Here is a 22,683-nt window from a genome sequence, read left to right as displayed (position 1 = left end):
TGCCACATATCGTAGGCAAGTGCTATATCACTGAGCTACCACCCCAGCCCTGAACTTACTCTTTTAAATCTCTTTATTCCTGTGTGGATCAGTATCCCAGCACTAGAGTTCTAAAGAGTTCTAAATTTTTTTCAGTATCTCCTAGGACAGCTTCCACTTTGGTCTGCTCATATTGCTTTTTACTTCCTTAAGTTTTCCTGGCTTTAATCTTTCTTTTTTTTTTTGTTTTTTATTCTTCAGACTTTTTTTAAAATTTGAATAGCTCTAGAGGGAAAACATCTGTTGCTATTTTTATTGGGATCATATTAAATTTATAAGTAAGCTTAAAGAGACCTCGTAACTTCATAATGTTGAGTTTGTATCCAAGAATGAGAAATCTTTTCATTGCCCAAGTCTATTTTTAAGTCTTTCAAAAGAGTTTTTAAGGCCCTTTTTAGCTAGTTTTTGCCTAGGTACTTTATTGCTGTTTTTAAATGAAGTCTTTTCAATTGTATTTTAACTTTTTATATATTCACATTTATATTTTGTGTATAACTGCTATCAGTTTTATAATCCTGCCAATTTATTCTTAGTCATTTTTTCATTTTTTTCTAGATACCCAGTTACATCATGTGCAAATATACATAGTTTCACACCTTTTCCAGTTCTTATGTATTTGCTTAGTTTCAATTTCTAGGTACCCCATTAGATACGTATAGTGTATTTTAACTTTGTTCCTCAGTTCTTTATATGCTATTCATCAGTTTTTAAAATACTCTAGTTGACTTACAAATAGCTTTTTTTTAAGATTGATATTTCTTTTTTTTAACTTTTACTTATTTATTATTTATTTATATGCAGTGCTGAGAATTGAATCCAGTGCCTCACACATGCTAGGCAAGCACTTTTGCCAGTGAACCACAACCCCAGCCCAACTTAGAAATAACTATTAAAATAGATCATATGTGTGTCTTGCCCTAAGCCACACTCTTGGTAAATTCTTTTTTTTTTTTTTTTTTTTTAATATGTGGTGCTGAGGAACGAACCCAGGGCCTCGCACGTGCTAGGTGAGTGCTCTACTGCTGAGCCACAACCCCATCCCTTTGGTTAAATTCTTAATTGACAGAATCATATTTGTGGCATGTTTGAAGTCTGTCTTGCTGTATATTGCCTCTCACCTTTGGTGTTAAATAGAAAATTACAATTATTCTGTTTACTTTTTTGGTTTTACATCTATTTGAGGCCTTTGTGTGTGGTTGTGCTAAAGAATTAAAATATGCACCTTTATTTTATTATATTCTTCAAATTAATACTAATCAAATTCTGGTGAAATATAAATTACTTCCCTTTCCTGTATGAGATTATCGTTGGAAGTATGACAGCTTTATAAGTTATAACCCTAACAATGCTGTTCTATGAAATCATCTACTTTTAAGTCAGTTTTAAAAGGCCAGTGAGGAAATATATAGCCTTATGTTTATTTACCTTAATATGAAAGATTGATATTATTTACATTCACCAACAGGAGTCCTTTATTTCTTGTAAAGTAGGCTTGCCAGCAGCAAATTCAGTCGTTTATCTGCAAATGCTTTGTTCTTTTTTTTTTTTTGAAGAATAGTTTTGCTGTAAAAACTTCGTTGACAGTTTTTTTCCTTTCAGTACATTGAATGTTATCTTTTTTTTTTTTTTTTTTTTTTTTTTTTTTTAAAGAGAACTTTAATATTTATTTTTCAGTATTTGGCGGACACAGCATCTTTGTCTGTATGTGGTGCTGAGGATCGAGCCCGGGCCGCACGCATGCCAGGCGAGCGCGCTACCACTTGAGCCACATCCCCAGCCCCATTGAATGTTATCTTAATTCCTTCAGTGTTTCCAGTGAGAATTTATTAATCTGTAATCCCCCTTTTCCTAGGATGTGGTAAATCAGTTTTCTTTTGCTGCTTTTAAGGTGTGATTTTTCTTAATCCAGGGGTGATTAACCACTGAGCCACATCCTCAGCCCTTTTAAAATTTTTTATCTTGAGACAGGGTCTCACAAAGTTGCTTAGGGTCTTGATAAATTCCTGAGGCTGGCTTTGAACTAGTGATCCTCCTGCCCCAGACTCCTGGGCCGCTGGGATTATAGTTGTGGGCTGCTGGGATTACAGGTGTGTGCCATGGCCCAGTTTCTCCATGGAAATCTTCAGTAAAAGGTGAAAGATATATGCGATTTGAAGAGAAACCAGAATATTCAAGGTGTGCTGTTTGTTTTTGCCTTTCAATAATATGACTATTGTGTGTTTAGGTGAGGCTCTGTTTGCGCCTCCCTCCTTTGGAATTTGTTAAACATTTGGATCTTAGATGAATGTATTCCCATCAAATGTGGGAATTTTTCACCTGTTATTTTTTCTGCTTCCTCATCTTCCTGTGAGATTCCTGATACTCTTATTCTGGGAGGTTTGAAGATGTCTATGGTCTCTTCTTTTTTCTTTGTTATTCAAATTAAAGTTTGATTTCAGGTCTGTTGAACTCATAGTGAAATTTTCATCTCACTATACTGTTCAACTATAAAACTAGCATCTCTTTATAAGAGTTTCTGTATTTGATGAATCTTTTTTAAAGAGCCATTGTAATTCTTTAAACATGTTTTCTTTTAGTTCTTTATCAGTTATTTGGTAGAATGTTTCTCAGTTTTGATTTGTATAAATGCTTTTTAATGTGGGGTGTGTGTGTGTTTGTGTGTGTGTGTATTTATGTATTTGCTTGGAATTAGGGAGACTGATTTTAACATGGCATTAAAATTTTAGGCAGTGTTGGATAACAAGTTCTTATTTACTCTCTGACAAGTGGATTATATTGATTGGTTGAATTGTAGTTGGTTAATAGTATCTGCATTTATTTTGATAATCACACTTGTTGATTTCCTAATTAATAGACCCTAGTGGTATAGCCATGTAAGTTTGAATTTCTTGGTCATGCATAGCATTTCTTAGTTTACAGTGAATCTTTTAGTTGTATTTTCTGTAATTGAAATAGAAAAGGCCTTTGTCATATTATCACTGATTTAATATTATAAGTTCAGTGTGTCACTAGATTCCTTTTGGTCTTAACTTCTTAGAAGTTATGTGTTTGCCTCAGTAATTCAGATGGAGGTTTTTTTTTTTTTTGGGGGGGGGGTATCATGGATTGAACCCAGGTGCCACATCCCGCCCCTCCTTTAATATTTTATTTAGAGACAGGGTCTCGTTAAGTTACTTAGAGCCTAGCTAAGTTGCTGAAGCTGGTTTTGAATTTGCAATCCACCTGCCTCAGCCTCCCAAGTGACTGGGATTACAGATGTGTCCACCTCACGTGTGGCTCAGTTGGAGGTAATTAATGCAGGCATTTAATGTTATTACCTTCAATGTGAAACACTAATAAATAAAAAAATTTAAGAGTGAAAGTTAAAAAAAAAAGCTATGTGTAAGATCAAAAACCTCTCAAAGTAGCCTAAATAACAGTAGATACAGGTAGGTATATCTTGTAGAAACAAGGTTTAGTTCAATCATATAAGTATGCTTTAGTTATTAGGGTGTGTGTGTGTTGTGTCTCTCTGCTTCACATTGTATAATCCCTTGTGTTTACTGTGAAAATATCTCTGCTTAGCTTTACTTAAACTCTTGCATTTGTATAAAATGACTTGTAATTTCTGTATACACAATTATAGTTCCAGTGCCTCCATAACTGACCCAGTGTGCCAAGTTCAGGTTCTTTTTTTTTTTTTTTTAATTTGTTTTTTTAAGTGAGAGAGAGATAATTTTTTTTTTTTTAAAAAATTATTTTTTAGTTTTCGGTGGACACAACATCTTTATTTTATTTTTATGTAGTGCCGGGGATCGAACCCAGTGCCCCACGCATGCCAGGCAAGCGCGCTACCCCTTGAGCCACATCCCCAGCCCCTAGTTCAGGTTCTTGAGTAAGACTTTAATTTGCCCATTCTAGTCCAGTTAGATGTGTCAGGCACAATCACCTCATTCTGTAGATGGGGCATCATTAGCACTGCTTTTTGGATTGGGTTTGGTAGTAAACCCCACGTTTTGATAATGTTATTTTCTTTTGTTGAGGAAAATCTGTTTAGGAAGACGGTTTCAGAACATTGATTATATTAGAATTCAACTCTATGGAAATATTATGTGGAAGATACAGTGTTGTGTTTTAGTGGTTTCATTTTGAAATATTTTGTATGTGAAAACTGTATCTGTTCTTGGTACATATTACTGGTAGTTGAGAACTATATATTTGTAAAAGGTTTAATTTAGAAGTTACACACTGGTTTGTAGGTATATTTTGTTTGAATCTATGTAGTGGTAAAACTTATTGAACTATTTCAAAGATAGGACCTTTTACACAAAGGCATTTTTTATTCTCTTGGAAAATTAAAAGATATGGCAAGAGTATGCACATTTTACACATGGCAGCGGGTTTTTTGGTTTTTGAACCTCCAGAGGCAGTTAAAGCCACATCCCCAGTCCTTTATTTATTTTTCATTTTGAGACAAGGTCTTGCTAAGTTGTTGAAGCTGGATTTGAGTTAGTGATCCTTAGCCTCTTGAGCTGTTGGGATTATGGGCATGGGCCACTGTGACATGCCAGTAGTTGTTTTGAACTGAGTTGTTTTTCTGCATTTGGTAGGGAGGACATTCTCATTAGTAGTAGTCTATACCTAGGCTCTTTATTCAATCATGTTTGTTCTTGTTACATTCTAAGTATTTGAGTTTGCAGTCTCCCACTGCCTTATTCCATTGTAGTTGTATGTATTTGTCATTATTTAAAAATTACTGTTTGCCAGGAGTTGCTTTATATGTACTCTTTATGCAAAGAAAACTAATCTTGGAAATTTAATTACATAGTATGTGGCAGAGTGGGGGTTGATTTGAACTTTCAGGTGTTATTCATAGTTTGGGCTCTTAAGCTCTGTTCTTTATTACCTCCCAGTTCTATTTTAATTTGTCCTTAGCTATTTTCATTGGAAGTTTTTTAGTGCTTCTAATATTTTGCCTTTATCACCGTTATTCATACTGTGTTAATTATTACCTTATATGTCTGAACAACCATGGTCTTTTCCAATCTTCTTTAGTCTATAAAGTCTAAACTAAAATTAACTATTTCTTTAATTTATAAAGTCTGAAGTAAAATTAATTATAACCATTTCTACTGCTAACATTTCTTATCTACTTAAAAATGGAAACATTTTATACACACACATAATTTGATAATGTAATTCTTATTTTTGCACCAGGATTTTAAAAAAAACTGATCTTTTGCACCAGGATTTTTAAAAAAACTGATTTACATAGAATTGTAATCTGCAAGCTGTTAAAGGCATACCAAAAATAAGTGTTCCAAGGTCAAGAAAGTCAAGAAAGTTTGGGAAATACTGAACTTACCTGATATACCACCCCCAATTTTTCCATGTTGCAAATATTTTTATAACACATTAGGGAAAATCTTACAGTTAGGTGGGTGGTGCATGCTTGTAATCCCAGTGGCTCAGGAGGCTCAGGCTTGAATGTTCCAAGCCAGCCATAGCAATTTAGCAAGACCCTGTCTCTAAATATAAAATGGGCTGGGGATATGGCTCAGGGTTAAACATTCCTGAGTTCAATCTCTGGTACCATACCAAACCAAACCAAACACACACATCTGAATATATCTCTCATATGACATTTATATAATATGCATTTATTTTATTAAAATTGTGAGTTCCTTCTTAACAGAAGACTAGGCACTTAAGAGTAGATCAGTGGTGAGACCTCATTTCATTGTTTGCAGCTATAGTGGACCCAGTAAAAATATCTTCCCCATTCAGGTTGGGCCTTTTGAGGGGGAAATGGAAATCAGGCATTTGGAATCCAAATAAGTATCAGTATTATCACTGAGAAAAATCAGTTGATTCTTGCTTATATGTGAAACCACATTGGATTTCCTGTAATCTCTGCTCCCCAAATTTTGACCTTGATCCTGCCCATTGAGGGAAGTATTATGTCTGCAGAACATGTCCCCTGGGTCATTCCCTTATTATTGTGTCATTCAGTTTTTCTTTTGGGCTCCTTACTTTTGAATGGCATGCTATATGAAAAAGGGAGTTTATCCCAGTTTAGTTTTGAACAACCTTAATGTTATCTGCCCTGAAGATTGGCCATTTGTCTGAGACTTTGACCCTAGAAACTTTAAACAGATTGGTATAGAACTCTGCAGACTGGTGCTCCATTGCAGAGTGTCTGCCTTCTGGGATTTAATGGTTATTAAGAAGTGACTGGTAAAAGGCAAGTAGTTTTTTCTTTCTTTTTTTTTTAATAAATTGGTCTCCAGGGTTTTTTTCCTGTCTCACTTCCCAGTTTTATTTGATATCTCTGAGCTGCACATGGTATAACTTTCAAATGAGCCTGTTTATAGGTTTTTCTGGCATCCCAGTACATCAGCACAGTATATTGGGGTCTTAATGGCATATTTGTTCTGCATGCTTTGTTGTTTTTGGATCTATAAACCTAGTAAAGTCATGTTTTTCAGTATTCTTTGTGGGTGGATATGACCTATTCCTTCTTGGGATGTCTCTGTTCTTCTCCTTATATTTAAAAATATATGGACTAATTTCTGATCATAATCTTGGACTTGTATTGCCCCAAACTATTTATTTTGTGATCATCTTAGGACTGAGTTATTAGTTATACAGTGCATGGGGGATACCCTCAAGGTCCTGTGGATCTTAGTGCAGCTGCTGCTGCTTCATCAACCAGCTGATTGGCTAGTGGTCCTTCCTTAGGGTGACTTTGAATGTTGAGCACTAGTGGACTGAGGCCATGAAGGTATCCCCTCCATTAGTGGTTGTAGAATTTCAAACCCATTTAAGGTTGAAATGATTATTAGCTTCCAGGAGCAAGAGTTGGGTACCATCCCTGAATACATTATCAATTCTTTATCCTCTCAAGTATGGTTCCATATTTTTGAATCAAATAATAGCTTGATATTGCCAGTTAATCACTAGTCTTCCCCACATATTTTAATTACCATTTTAAAGTATCGGCTTTCTCTGCTTGATAGATGGGTATAAGATTTTTGCTGGGCACAAACAAGTGTTGTGAATACATAACTATTCTGCCTAGACTACAGGCTTCTGTAATTGCTTCATAGAGAGTAGCAGTTTGAAATCCTCTGGGCTGTCTGGTTGTTATTGATGCACTCCTGTAAAATCATATTCACTAATAAATCGGGCAGATTGTCAGCATGACTAGATCTGGGTATTCAGTTGCCCAATCTTGTACCACATTTTAAGTACTGTCTAGTAACTGACAAGTTCATCTCTATTGCTGTGTACCCGGCAGTCCTAGACCACAGGTTTCCTCTCTCTTCCATGTATTTAGGTCAGTTCAATAGTTATAATACTGAATGTCCTTTAAGGTGCCATTATTATTTAAAAGTGCACTCAAATTTCAAAGATACTAAACCTTAGAAATAATATTTTTAGAAGTTGATAAAATATATATTATTAAGGTTAGCACAAGACAGATGAAAAAATAAAAGAACTCCTCAGCACTTGGCAAGATTATTTTATGTAAAGTTCCCCTGCCAGCTGGTAGTCTGTATTGTATTGTCAAAAACCTTGCAAGCCTATGTCACGACCAAATTCACTTGACTCTCCCATTCTATTGCATTCTCTCTTTCCCGTGTGTTATTGCCATCTGATCAGTCATACTTTTTTTTTTTTTGGTCATTTTTGTTTTAACTTCTCTTTTTAAAACCTTTCTCATTTAATTCTTGATTATGCTTTTATGATATGGATTTTAGCAGAAGGTCACAAAATAATAGACTTTCTGTTGTTTATTTTGTCTTTTGTTGGATTTATTTATTTATTTATTTATTTATTTATTTATTTATTTATTTATTTATTTATTTATTTATACATACATACATACTGGGAATTGAACTCAGGAAACTACTACTGAGCTACATCTTCAGCCCTTTTTATTTTTTGAGACAGGGCCTCAGTCTTCCAGGTCTCTGGGATTACAGGTGTATGCTACTATGCCTGGCTTCACTTATCTTTGGAATATTCCTGATGAGTCCCAGAGCCTTGCTATAGAATTGTCCTTCATCTGCTTTCCAACATGAATTTTCCAGAACCATTCACTAAGTATAAATCTCTTAAGTCTATTAATAAAAACTCAATTTTGCTGACATCTCTGGGTTATTGATATCCTGAGATCAGTTGAGACTAATGTTTATTTAGTCCTCTGCTATCAAATGTAAACTTCTAAATTCTATTCAGCTGGGACTTTCAGGCTGTAGATCCTTCCACACCATTCTTCATGAGGTGTACTTTCTTTGTAGAACTGTAACTCTAGGAACTCCATCTATGTGTCCAGGTCAGTTAGAGCCACATATCTGTAATTCTAGTACTTCTAGTTTCATGTAGAATCTATTCTGTAATTCTGGTTTCATGTAGAATCTATTTCCAGTCTTCCTACAGCTTTAATTTCTGTGTGTTTTACTTAATCTCTATTATTGGTTTTAGTAACCACTTGCAAAATTGCTGGTATTAATTTGATCAGATCATTTACATTTTCCAAGTCTAAAAGGATTCTCTCAAATCTAGTTTTCCCCATCTACCTCACATTTAAATTGACCTCTCAAAAATCCCCCAAACTTATTATTTTGTTTTTCTCTTAGAGTTCCCTTAAATTCTCATTTTCCCAAAGCCCTCCTCATTCTTAAGAATGGTAGCTTCCTCAGTCTACTTTAAGTAGACTTGTATCAATAATTAATTACTTGTATTAAGTAAGTCTTGTATCAGTAATGATTCATGGGCCATAATGGACCACTCTGACCTTACAAAGTACCAGGACTGATTATTTTAATTTTTAGTTGTAGATAGAAACAGTATCTTCATTTTATTTATCTATTTATCTGTTATATTTATTTATTTATTTATGTGGTGCCCCAGTCATGTGAGGCAAGTGCTCTACCACTGAACCATAACCCCAGCTCCCAGGACTGATTTTTAAAAGTGCCAGATATAGCTGGGTATGGTGGTGCACACCTGTAATTCCAGTATCTCAGGAGGCTGAGGCAGGAGTATTGTATTGTAAGTTCAAGACCAGCCTCCAAAATTTAGCAAGACCCTGTCTCAAGGTTTAAAAAAAAAAAAAAAGATCTGGAAATGTAGCTCACTGGTAACCTCCAGCCCCTATTCAATCCCTAGCATCCCTACCCCTGATAAAAGTGCCAGATATGAGGGTCCAGGCCTCCTCAATCCTGGTTAGATCCTAATTCTGACTGTCCACTCTTCTGTAATTCAGTTGACATGTTCTTCTCTCCTACCAAAATTATTTGTTATCCACTTCTGAGGGGCCTTAACTAGAACCAGTGAAGTTTCCACTTTCTTATGAGAACTGAGAATCTTAAATTGATAGCTGTGAACTCTGCTGGCAGAGTTCTTAGCTTTATAATTTGAACAACCCCTGTTTCTTGCTCTTGAAGAGTACCCTGGTGTGATGCCTGATTGACCAGTATTCCCTGATGCTTGGATATTGCACTTATATTCTCTAAGGGCCAAGATAATATTTTTACTGTTACCTAGAACTTTAGTCCTTTCTACTCATGGGTTTATGCATGTCTTTTTCTGATGTATTCCAAAATTAACTTTGTGTTTTTATCTTATAGCAACAAATAAATGATGTTTTAATTCTCCTTGAGACCTAATTGGCTAGATTGTTTTTCCTGATTTCCTGAACTTTCTCACATACTACTAATTAAATACTAGTCTGAGGTTAACTTCCAGGTTTCCTGAAACTTGTGATCAGTAAGAGTCTAATACACAGCTTAGTAAAGCATGGATTATATTTCTAAGTCTTTGATCAAAGTTGTTTTATCTGTATGTAAGAATATATGGTGAAAAGACAAAAGACCATGGTAACTTTAGATTAATAATATGTATTCTGTTTTTTCAGTATTTTATTGTAGAAAGATAATGAAAGGTAAAAGACAATAAAAAATGACTTTGGCTAAAAGTATTTCTGACTCTTAATTAAAGGCAAATTTTGTTTTCCTTTTTTTTAAAAATAGGGTTACACATCATTTTGGAATGACTGTATATCATCTGGATTACGTGGCTGTATGTTAATTGAATTAGCATTGAGAGGAAGGTTACAACTAGAGGCTTGTGGAATGAGACGTAAAAGTCTTTTAACAAGAAAGGTAAGAGGATTGCTAACATCCTTTTATTGAATTTGTTCTGCTTAAAACAAAGAATGTTTCTACTACTAGCTTTCAGAAATTGAAGCGATTTAAATGTTATCTTTATTGGATTGCATTCCTTATCCTTTTTGTATTCTTGGTTTCCTGATTCTTTCATATATAATGAATAATATAATTCATTATTAGGATCAATGACTACTGCTATTTATATATGTAGATATATGCCCAAGTTTATTTGCTGCTTCTAAAAGCTATGATTTTCAAAGACTTGACATAACTTTAAGAAGTTCAAAAAGGTTTTTGTGCAAGTTACCCTATTGATTTTTTTTTAAAAATTTTTTTTAGTTGTAGATGGAAATAGTACTTTTGTTTTGTTTATTTATTTTTATGTGGTGCTGAAGATCCAACCCAGTGCCTCACACATGCAAGGCAAGCACTCTACTGCTGAGCCACAACCCCAGCCCTGGTTATTGATCTTTTTAGTAGACTTTGAGTGCTTTTCAGATATCAGTCTTCACTGTGAAGGTTTGAGTAGTTATTTCTGTGGTGTGGTTCAGTAGAGGTCATATTGGCCTCTACCATGAAAACTACAGAACACTAAAGAAAGAAATTAAAAAAGACCTTAGAAGATGGAAAGTTTCTTTCCCATGGTCTTGGATAGGCAAAATTAATATTGCCAAAATAACCATACTACCCAGAGCACTATACAGATTTAGTGTGGTTCCAATTAAAATCCAACATTATTCCTTATAGAAATAGAAAAAGCAATCATGAAATTCATTTGGAAGAATAGCCAAAGAAGTCCTCAACAAGAAGAGTGAAGTGGGAGGCACCACAATACCAGACCTTAAACTATACTACAAAGCTATAGTAACAAAAATGGCATGGTATTGGCACAAAAATAGATATGTAGACCAATGGTACAGAACAGAAAGCAGAGACAAACCCACTTAAATACAGTTATCTCATACTAGACAAAGGCGCCAAAAACATACATTGGAGAAGAGATAACCTTCAACAAATAGTGCTGGGACAACTGGAAATCCTTATGCAGCAAAATGAAAATAAACCCGTCTCTCATCGTGCACAAAACTCAAAGTGGATCAAAGACCTAGGACCTAGAGGAAAAAATAAGACTTAAATCTTCATCATATCAGATTAGATTCTGACTTCCTTAACAAGACTCCTAAAGCACAAGAAATGAAATCAAGAATTAATAAATAGGATGGATTCAAACTAAAAAGCTTCTTCTCAGCAAAAGAAACAAAGAGGTGAACAGAGAGCCTACATTTTGGGAGAAAATTTTTGCCACACACACATTAGATAGAGAACTAACATCCAGGATATATACAGAACTCAAAAAACGTAACACCAAAAAAACCCAAACAACCTGATCAGTAAATGGGCTAAGGAGCTGCTGAACAGACACTTTTCAGAAGATATACACTTGATCAACAAATATATGAAAAATGTTCAACATCTCTAGTAATTAGAGAAATGCAAATCAAAACTACTCTAATCATCTCACGCCAGTCAGAATGGCAGCTATCAAGAATACAGACAATAATAAATGTTGGCAAGGATGTGGAGAAAGGCACACTGGTGAGACTGCAAATTGGTGCAACCAATCTGGAAAGTAGTATGGAGATTCCTTAGAAAACTTGGAACGGAACTACCATTTGACCCAGCTATTCCCCTCCTTGGTCTTACACCCAAAGGACTTAAAATTAGCATACTATAGTAATGTAGCTACATCAGTGTTCATAGCAGCTTAATTCACATTAGCTAACTGTGAAACCAAACTAGAAGCCCTTCAGTGGATGAATGGATAAACAAATGGTGAGACACACACACACACAGTGCAATGTTACTCAGCATTAAAAAAGAATAAAATTATGGCATTTGCAGGTAAATGGATGGAGTTGGAGAATATCATGCTAAGTGAAGTAAGCCAATCCCAAAACACCAAAGGCCGAAAGTTCTCTCTGATAAGTGGAGGCTGATCCATAATGGGGAGGGGAGAGACACGGGAAAAATGGAGGAACTTTGGGCAAAGGGGAGGGAAAATGGGGAGGATACACGGGGGCAGGAAAGATGGTGGGATAAGGTGGACATCATTACCCTAGGTAACATGTATGAGTGCACATATGGTGTGACGCTTCAGTGTGTACGACCATAGAAATGGAAAGTTGTGCTGCAATTATGTACAATGAGTCAAAATGCATTCTGCTGTCATATATACCTAATTAAATAAAATAAATTAAAAAAAATAGATTTATTCCCTCACAGTTCTGGAGGCCAGAGGTCTGAAATCTAGGTGTGCTGTTTTCTTTGAAGGCTCTCAGTTTTTTCTTTCCCCAGAGGGCAGTGCTGGGGATTTAATAAAATTTTTATTCTACTAGTGGTGGCAGTTTAAAAAAAGTCTTTCTCATCCTTAAAATTATTTTTCCTGTTTGAATCTGAATCTTTTATTGTGGAAGAAGCTCAGAGGAGCCAATCTTACTTGATTTTTGCCTCCAGTTCATTAGTCAACTTAATGATGTTCAGATTTCTTTCTCTGAAGTGAAATGTTACCTTTATTGTATATGAGATTCTTTCAAATAATTGAGACTGTTTTTTGGGGGGTGAGTGGGTAGAGGTACTGAGGATTGAACTCAGTGGCACTCGACCCAGCCCTATTTTGTATTTTATTTAGAGGCAGGGTTTCACTCAGTTGCTTACTTAGCTCCTGCTTTTGCTGAGGCTGCTTTGAACTTGTGATCTTCCTGCCTTAGCCCCCTGAGCTGTTGGGATTATAGGTGTGTGTGTGCCACAGCACCTAGCAAGATTGGTTTTTGAATTAATCATGTTTTATAAATGAATTTCTGGATCAAATAGCCCAAGGTTCAATAAGTGGAATTGTATTAAGAATGAATTATTCTAGCATTTTGCCTTACTAGTTATTGCATAGTAGCTTCATTTTCATTTTTTGTACCTAATCTGGTTAGGTTAAATACAGAATTTCCTTAACACAGAATTAATTTAAACTTTGAACTTTGATACTGCATGAAATGAACACTTTGAGCTTGGTGAATTACTTGCACAGTTGTTGATTTTTTTTTATTTAAAGAGTTTATGTCAGAAAACAGTCTTAATGCTTGTGTTTTAGGTGATTTGTAAGTCCGATGCACCAACAGGGGATGTTCTTCTGGATGAAGCTCTAAAGCATGTTAAGGAGACTCAACCTCCAGAAACAGTCCAGAACTGGATTGAATTACTTAGTGGTAAGCCACTGTAGGAAAAAAAAATGAATTTTATTTAAAAGCATTTATAAAATTTTAAATTCTTTTGAAAGGAGCCCATAAAAAATAGCAGAATCTTGTTTAGTCACTGAGACAGATTTGAAGGTTATTTATCACTAAGAGGGGAAAAACATGTTTTTTTTTTTCCCAGTTTCATCTTATGATGTATGTATGTATGTATACAAATATATGTATTTTTGGTGGTGCTGGGGATTGAACCTAGGCCTTGTGCATTCGAGGCAAGCACTATACTAACTGAGCTATATCCCTAGTCCCTGAACATTTATTGATGAGATGTAATATTCTTTCTTCCAGCTCCCATCATTCTTTATCAGAATTGTAGTCCACTGTGTAGGCTGGGTTAAGCTGTGGAGATATCTTCAGATGCTCCGCCCATAAGTCATTTCTTGATCTTACATCATACATACTAATAGTACATTGGGTTTAATAGCATATCTTTGACTGCCACATGTCCTTTGACAGTATATGCATTGGCAGAGGAAATTAGTATAAATTAGTATGTCACATAAGGGTATTGGATTGACATTTAAGATGACTATCTACTTGTATTTACCTAACATTTTATGAATGACCTTTATTTAGTAACTGAACTTGGTTCTTAACTTGAGCAGCTGTTACACTCTTCCCACTTGATTGGACATTGAAAAGATGTGAAGTCTTCTAAGCTTTTCTCAAAAGTATTTAAATACAGTTAAGATTTAATTTAAGCAAATGTATGTTTCCCATCTAGTGAATGTACCAAAATATTGCTTGCTGATTAAAATTTCTTTTCTTTAGGTGAAATATAAATAATGTAATATTTACCATTTTAATCATTTATAAGGGTATAGTTCTGAGGCCAGCTTTCTGATTTTTAAAATTTTAAAAATGTTTAGTTGCTTTAAGATAGTATATGGTATCAAATACCAGTTGCTTCAACAATATAGACATAGCTGCTATGAAACTTTTTTAAAAGAGATACTCAAAAACGATTGAAAGAATCTTAAAGTTCACTTGGAACAATTGTATATGTCTAAATAATTTGATAACAGATTAGAGTTTAACAGTATGGTTCTTTGAAAGTTCGGTAGCTCAGAAAAGAGAAATCCTTGAGATCTTTAGTAGTTGAAGGAAGATGTAGACATTGGATTAGACTTTTTTTAAAGAGTAAGAGAGAGACACAGAAGGAAGTGTATGTGTTTAGAGGGATTAGAGGTAGTGGTAAAATTGGTGAATCTGTCCTTACATGCTTGGTCTGTGTTTGTTCCAAAGATTATATGCTGTTGCATTGTTAACAGAAATGTGTGATCATATGTAAAGAAGAGAGAGTGATTAACACAGGTTTATTGGTGGTTATTACAACCAGCAGTAGAGATAGTACACAGGAGGCTTTTAATGTAGAAATAAAGAAGGCAATTAGAGAATATTTTCATTAAGAAACAAAAAAGTTTATTTACCTGGGATGGATGGTATACCTAGGGACTCATTTTTTATTATATAATGTTAAAACTATAATATTTTAAACATTTAAACATCTCTTAAAATTAATAAAAAATATGCAAGACAGACTTTAAAAGTTTTTAATAAAACTACTGTTTTTAAAAGTAAAATTAGTCATGAACTGAAATTAATTTGTACGCTTGTATGAGTAGGGGATAAACCCAACAATTATGTATAATTATAAACTCTAGTAAAATAAAATTTCTGGCTTCTGAAACCTTAAGTAGTTGATCAGTTTGGTCACAGGGTGTCACTAGACTGCCACATGTATGGGGGAAGCTGCTTATAGTTTAATATGATGTCCAGGCAGTTAGGAGTTCTTTGCAGAGAAATTATTTAGTATGTCATTCTCTTTTGGTATGATTGTTGGGTGGTGAATATTATCTCTTAAGAACTTTTCTTCACGCACTTTCCTTTAAAAAATGAACTACAAATAAATTCTATATATTTTAAATTTGCATGTATAATTTACCAAGTCTTTCCATACATACACACACACACTCTGAATGTATACATACACAGTGATTTAAGGACTGGATCACAGTAATATCTTTTAATGTAGTAATTCACACACTGCTCATTCATCAAGCATTTATTACAAAAATTTAAAAAGATTTTTAATATTCTTAAACTGAAGTAACTAAATCTTTAGTAGCTGGCATAGATCAAACCTTATATTTTCATTAATCCATCTATACTTCTCTCATCCCAATTTATACTGGTGTCTTAATTATGCCTAACTTGGGGGTGACTTTATCCTTTGCACTTGGCTTAATTTGTTTTTTGTTTTTAAAAATAAAAGGTAGAAATTTCAGGATACCAAGATACTCATTTATTTCATTATACCTTTTTTCTTGTGTATCACAAGAAATATTATATAGCACTTGAGATATTCCCTTATGGTTTCAACCTTCTGCTTATGAAATTTATTTTTTATATCTGAGGAGATCTAAAAAACCCTTTGAAGTTTTTATATCTGAGGAGATCTGAATAACTCACTTTTTCTTGAGTGAGCACACATGGTTTGCCCTCTTTCAGGGAATTGCTACAAAAGAAGATGATGACTTGGTCCCTTTTTATTACTTCCTCTGAGGCAGAAATGGTTGCCCATGAGAAGGTCCAATCATAAATGGAACACCTTATCGAAGGTGGGTCTGTGTATAGACTCTTCTCAATTTTAGTTGCAACAGTGAACAATTAAGGTAGCATACTTTGGAGTTGAGAAATTTTTCACAGGAACTTTGTAAGCATTATATGTTCCATTGGTTGTAATATATAAGATATAATTAAAGATACGGTGAGGGCAGATATTCGTATGACTTCAGTACAATAAGCAGTGGTCATAAACTGTTAATCCTGTCTGTTTCCCTTGAGAAAGAAAACAAACCATTGTGTAGCAGCATTAGAAGAGTGTTCTTTTTAATGCTTGCAAAGAGAAATTTAACTGGGTTTTCAGAATTACATACTTCTCTATTTCCTATTGTTTGGGAATAGATGACCAAGATGTTTTGTGGGGCAAAAAATTCCTTCCTGTTTGACTTACTAAGTTAAAGTTGGGTGGATTGTTATTTGTTCTGCTACACTTTGGTTTGATGACAACATAAACATATTAAAGCAATAATACCTAGAATTGCCAGGGGATAGTAGTGTTTTTTTGGTAATTTACATATTAACTGCATGGTTAATTAATTTAGAATTGAACTATAGTTTTTTAAACAGACTAATGTAAATTTGGCTAGTATTTTATGTTGTATTAGTTTAAATTTCTAAAAATCAATTAATAGAACGCATTCTACTCTAATCGTTGCCATAGGAAACACAAAATAAAGCCCATACTGTCTGGTGAAAGATGCAGCAGACAGGCATTTATTGGGAGACAGTGGACTGGCACAATAAAAAATTGGATGTCCCATACCTTTGAAAGAAGAGGTGTACCTCCTCTAGGACTTATAGCCCGCTTGTAATCACTGGCTATGTATTTTGTTGTTTCTTTGGTCCATAGTCCAGGCTGTTCTTCTCTGGAAATTCAGATTCTCTAGAAATTCAGATTTCTAGATTTAGCTTGGCCTTTCTTTTCTAACTTTCTTAGAAATACCCCTTAATATTAAACCCAAGTCATTTCTCATTTGTTTGGGAACTTTGTTCATGTCATTCATAGGGCCTCTTTCCATTTTATTCTATCCACTAACATGAATGTGTCTTTAATTCGATTTTAAATTCTTTCAGGGTAAAAAATATGTCTTAATGTTTATACTCTTAGTACCTACTCTATGCCTAGAACATGGTGAATACTATAAATTTTTTCACCCAGGATGTTGATTTTGCACATTAGTAAATAATACTTAACAATTATTGAGAACTTAACTGTGTATCAGGCTGTATTCTGAGAATTTGATGTCTCATTTAATTCTCCTAATATCCCTTTGAGCTTGATACAATGTTATCCTTACTTTACAGATGAAGAAATGGAGGAGAGAGGTTGAGCCTTGCACAGGCTACATAGCTGGGTGTTTGCCTAAGTAGGGGTTTAAACTGAACCAGTCTGGCTATAGAGCCTGTTCTTAATCTTGTTTTGTTATACTGCCTCATCAGCAGTTACTAATTTCTTGACATTGAATGTAGTTATGAGCTTGTTTGACACCAGAAGTTAAAATAAGAATCATGTTTATTACTCCTTGTTTTTCTTTAATACTATAAGGTTGTTAAATCTAATATGGCTCCAAATATATTTCAGTGCTTTTTCTTTTTGAAAGTACCAAAGACATTGAATGTAGCAATTGTTTTTCTTTTGTGGAAATTGATTTGCCAGGACTACTTTATGTTTGCTGTCTTTAAATCCATGGAGTGACTTTAATTATTAGAGAGTTTGGTACGTGTGTGTGTGTGTGTGTGTGTGTGTGTGTGTGTGTGTGTGTGTCCTGGCATTGGGGGTTGAATCCAGGGAATGCTTTATGACTAAACTACATTCTTGGCCCTTTTTATTTTTTATTTTGAGACAGAGACTTGCAGATTTGCTGGGGCTGGCCTTGGATTTGTAATCCTCCTGCTTATTTAGACTCCTGAGTAGTTGGGATTATAGGGTTGTGCAGTTGTGCCTAGATGTCATATAATATTTGACAGTTTTGAATTCCCTGCTTTTTCAAAGTAAATCCAAAATTGACAATTCTGTATCATTCCTTAAGAGGAAACAAGCCTTTTTTTTTTAAAAAAAAATTTTGTGTGCATATTTTCCTTTAAATTAGATACTTACAGTAGCTGTTTTAAGTTTTTTTGTCTGCTAATTCCATTACCGCTGTCATTTCTGGGTGATGTCTGATTTGGTTTACTATTTCCTTTATTTTTTTTCTCCTTTAGTGTTAGATCATATTTTCTTGCTTCTTTGCAAATCTAATGATTTTTGTGTTTAACTGAATGGCACACATTGTGAATGTTAGATTGTTAAGTGCTGTTTTTTGAAGAGTGTTGAATTTTGTTTTGGAGTAAATAGTTAAACTACTTGTGGATCATCTTATTTTTATTTTATTTTTTTGGTATCAGGGATTGAACCCAGGGGTGCTTAACTGCTGAGCAGATACCCAGTCTGTTTCATTTTTTTATTTTGATAGTCTCACTGAATTGCTTATTAGGGCCTTACTAATTTGCTGAGGCTGGATTTGAACTTGGATCCACTTTCCTTAGCCTCCCAAACCTCTGGGATTACGGGCACCCATCACTGTGCCTGGCTTGGATCACCTTATTTTAGAGCCGATCTTGGGTGGTCTGATCTAGTTTAACCCTACTACTAAAATGTCATCCTTCTGTGGTCTCTTCTGCACATCCTACGTATTCATTGAGGTCTTTTCACCTAAAGTTTTTCCGATCTTTATGTGAACTCTTGGAATTATTCAGCTAAAACTTTCTGGTATTTCTTTGTCTAACTTTGCCCAATTTCTTACTTTAACATGTGTGGCTTAGTTTTTAGTCAGAGACTCAAGGGTATACCACGCAGGGTTCTAGACTTCCTTTCTGTGCATAGATCTTGCTTCAGTACTCTGCCTTGCACATTCCAGCTTCCTTGGCTTCTCTGACCTCTGATCTCAGACCAAAGTGACTATTCTGCTCTGTTGTCTTGTGTGTGCCTCCAGGTAGTAAGTTTGGACATCATAGGGGTTGCTTAGATTTCCTCCAGATTTCTGTTTATGGTGAGGCAAGTCTAGGATTGAATGATTACTCTGTCATAAGCCTGTATTCACTAGTATTCAATCATATAGTAACATACTTGTCCATGGCTAACTGAACAGTAACATAGTTTAAGACCACTAGAACTTTCTGTGATGATGAAAATATTTTATTTCATGCCATCTAGTCAGTAACCAAGGGCTGCACATAGCTATTTGTACTTGAAATGTGACTTGTGCAACTGAGGAACTGTGATTTTTACTTTTAAATTTAGTTATTTCGGGTATTTATTGGTCTGTTGTGAGCAGACCAATTAAAGGTTTTCTCAGTTTTATAAAATTTTAACCTTAGAGCTTTTGCAACTAATTAATGATACCTGTGGTTGATCTTTGTCATGTACTAATTTTGGAAAGTATTATAGTATTTTTTTTTTCAAATTACAAAAATAGTTAACATTTGTTTGAGACATTTGGAAAATAATGAAAAATACGAAGAAAAATTGTCACACAGAATCCAAAAGATAACCAAGGTTAATATTTTGTTGTATTTCTTTCAATCTAATATAAAGAAAAAAAACTTGTGGAAAATATTTGCTTTTATTTAAAATATTTATCTTGGAAGTATGCACAAGATTAAAATTTGAAATTTGTTGTCCTCTTAGAATTAGCTTTATGTTATTTGTCATCAAAGCAAGCCTGCACAGGAAAGCCTTTAGACTATATGTTTGGCACTTCCAAGAATATCATGAAAACATCAGTTTTTTTGTCCATTTGTTGCAGGCTGGTGTTTTGAAGAGAAAGTTTGTATTTTGCTGTTGGTTGCTTTTTGGCAATAGCTGGAGTGAACTAGAAATATAATTTGAGTTCATTTTCCCATTAGACTAAGGGTGACTATGGTTTGAAAACTATTTTCTGATTAGATTTTTGTGTTAATACCGTGCCTGAGAATATGTCAGGTGCCTAAAATTCAAAGGTCTAGCCTCAGATGCTTCATGGTCTTATTGGGGAGCAAAATATTGTTGAGTTTTTTTATTTCTTGGGGGAAAAGTTAAATTTTACTGCTCATTCTATAACTATTAAACTTTGCAAAATTAGCAAGTAATACTCATCATTTCATTTCTAATTTCCAAAATCTTTTGTTTAGGTGAGACATGGAATCCATTAAAATTGCATTATCAATTAAGAAACGTGAGGGAACGATTAGCTAAAAACCTGGTGGAAAAGGGTGTACTGACGACAGAGAAACAGAACTTCCTACTTTTTGACATGACGACACATCCTCTCACCAATAACAACATTAAGCAGCGCCTCATCAAGAAGGTACAAGAAGCTGTTCTTGACAAATGGGTGAATGACCCTCACCGCATGGACAAGCGCTTGCTGGCTCTCATTTACTTAGCCCATGCCTCGGATGTCCTGGAGAATGCCTTTGCACCTCTTCTGGATGAGCAGTATGACTTAGCTACCAAGAGAGTGCGGCAGCTTCTTGACTTAGACCCCGAGGTAGAATGTCTGAAGGCCAACACCAATGAGGTTCTGTGGGCAGTGGTGGCGGCATTCACCAAGTAACTGTCGGAATGAAATGTTTCCTTTCTTTCATGTAAACCAGTAGTTTTTCTTCTATTGACTTCTGGTTTTCTGCAGTTTGTACTTTCCCACACTATAATTGGCTTTTGTTTTATAAAATGGTGGGTGGCTTTTTCTTTTTGTATGTATGCAGGATTCTGCTGGTACGAGAGGCCTTCCTCTTTCTGTTTTTAACAAATTTACTGCCATATTGGCATTCCATTCCCCGTTGCCATTCTCACTGTTACCTGTTTTGGGTTTCTGATGTACTTTGTCTTCAAAGTACTTCCAGTCACCTCACTTGCACAGTTTCTGGATTACCTCAACTTGAGTTTTCCCACATGTGCATGTCCATCTATATCATTCTGCCTACAATTCAGACAGAAGTCACAACAAGGCCTTCAACTCACCAAAGGTAAATATCTGTATCTATTAGGACATTTTATACATAGACCTCAGTTGAGATGTATACTTAGCAAAATTATTTTTAAATTGAGACAGCACAGTAAATACTTAATATAAAATGCCCCTTGGATTTTTGCTTCCCATGTAAATCTATTGTATTATTACACTTGTTATAATTTTAACTATTAAATCATAAAGGTCCAGTTGTTTCAGAAAGCCAGTTTGGGATGAGCTGCATTCCAGTTAAGCTGTATATAGTTTGAATTATATATAAATTACTCCTTCTTCTGGCCACCCTGCCTCCATCTTAGTATTTTGCAAGATTTGATTAGTTGTACACCTGGTGCCCCTTACTAGCTTCAGTCATTGTTATTTGATGGCAAAATAGACCTCTCATCATTGAAAGAGAGAAAAAATGTGTATCTGATTGGTGCTGGGATTTTTTTGAGCTCTACCGTTCATGGTACTTTGCATCTGTTTTTGGATTTTTTTTTTTTTTTGGAGGGGGTGTGTCTTAACTGTCCTTATGATTTTTGTAGGGAAGAGGCTTGTGACCAGTACTAATCTTGAGTACAGTTTTTTTCTGTCAACAAGTAAATTAATGTCTGCTCCGAAATGTCATTTAACTACTTACACTTCCTTGGGGGAAAAAAAAATCAAATGTCAGTCCTGGCAGATGTTGCATGTAAATTGGTAGCAAGTAATGACTACAACTCAGATGATTAAGAATTTTGTAACAGAAAGCTCTGCTGTTTTAATTTTTTATATACAATTATGATAATTAGCACATTGTAAGACTAGAAACCTTTGCTTTTAAAGTTTATTTTTACTATTTCTTTATCACTGTTTATCATACCACCATTGGTTTCATAATGTAAATACTATACATTGAACAAATTAAATGTCAATTTTTTATTACTATAGTTCATGTTAATAGTGGGGCTTTCAGGTGTTTAGGAATTTCTTTGGTTAACATTCATTGCAAAAGTACTAGATGGTGTATAACTCTAGAGTTGAATTTTAAGGGATTCCCTAATATGTATACTATCTTTTTATCTGAAATAATAAATAAACTATGATCTTGAAAGTGCCTGAATCAGAGCAAGCATGTCATTTGTATTTTTGTGTTTTGAGTTTGCTTTTATTTTTAAAAAAATATTTATTTTTTTAGTTGTAGTTGGACACAATACCTTTATTTTATGTATTTTTATGTGGTGCTGAGGATCGAACCCAGGGCCTCACACATACTAGGCGAGCGCTCTACCACTGAACCACAACCCCATCCCCTTGAGTTTGCTTTTAAATGAAGTTTTAGCTAGTATAGAATTGTCAGATTTCAATGCAAGACTTGGAAAACTTTTTCTTAAATATCCAGATATATATTTTAGGCTTTAAAAAAAAATTTTTTTTTTTTAAGAGAGAGAGAATTTTTTTTTTAATGTTTATTTTTCGGTTATCGGTGGACACAACATCTTTGTTTGTATGTGGTGCTGAGGATCGAACCTGGGCTGCACGCATGCCAGGCAAGCGCTGCGCTACCACTTGAGCCACATCCCCAGCCCCTATTTTAGGCTTTTAGAGCCA

At 34.7% G+C, this 22,683-nt stretch overlaps 1 protein-coding gene across 2 annotated transcripts in view; it reads left to right on the top strand.

Moving 5' to 3' along the window:
• The window catches only part of Golph3 (golgi phosphoprotein 3), a 33,547-nt gene extending 11,347 nt beyond the window's left edge, over nucleotides 1-22,200 (top strand). Inside the window, exons 1-4 of one of the 2 annotated variants that reach the window (XM_078017082.1) lie at nucleotides 741-1,046; nucleotides 10,059-10,190; nucleotides 13,339-13,453; nucleotides 20,273-22,200. In XM_078017082.1, the coding sequence (XP_077873208.1) occupies nucleotides 10,110-10,190; nucleotides 13,339-13,453; nucleotides 20,273-20,697 (621 nt within the window). In that variant the 5' untranslated portion in view covers nucleotides 741-1,046; nucleotides 10,059-10,109 and the 3' untranslated portion in view covers nucleotides 20,698-22,200. Of the gene's footprint in view, nucleotides 1-740; nucleotides 1,047-10,058; nucleotides 10,191-13,338; nucleotides 13,454-20,272 lie in introns of those variants that run through there. The other variant, XM_005325660.3, reaches the window with a different exon arrangement.
• Nucleotides 22,201-22,683: the final 483 nt, after the last annotated feature.

The sequence above is a fragment of the Ictidomys tridecemlineatus genome, chromosome 1, assembly GCF_052094955.1.
Source record: "Ictidomys tridecemlineatus isolate mIctTri1 chromosome 1, mIctTri1.hap1, whole genome shotgun sequence".
NCBI classification, from domain to species: Eukaryota; Metazoa; Chordata; class Mammalia; order Rodentia; family Sciuridae; genus Ictidomys; species Ictidomys tridecemlineatus.
The sequence above is the reverse complement of the archived record's forward strand: the minus strand, read 5'-3'. Positions and strand labels throughout refer to the sequence as shown.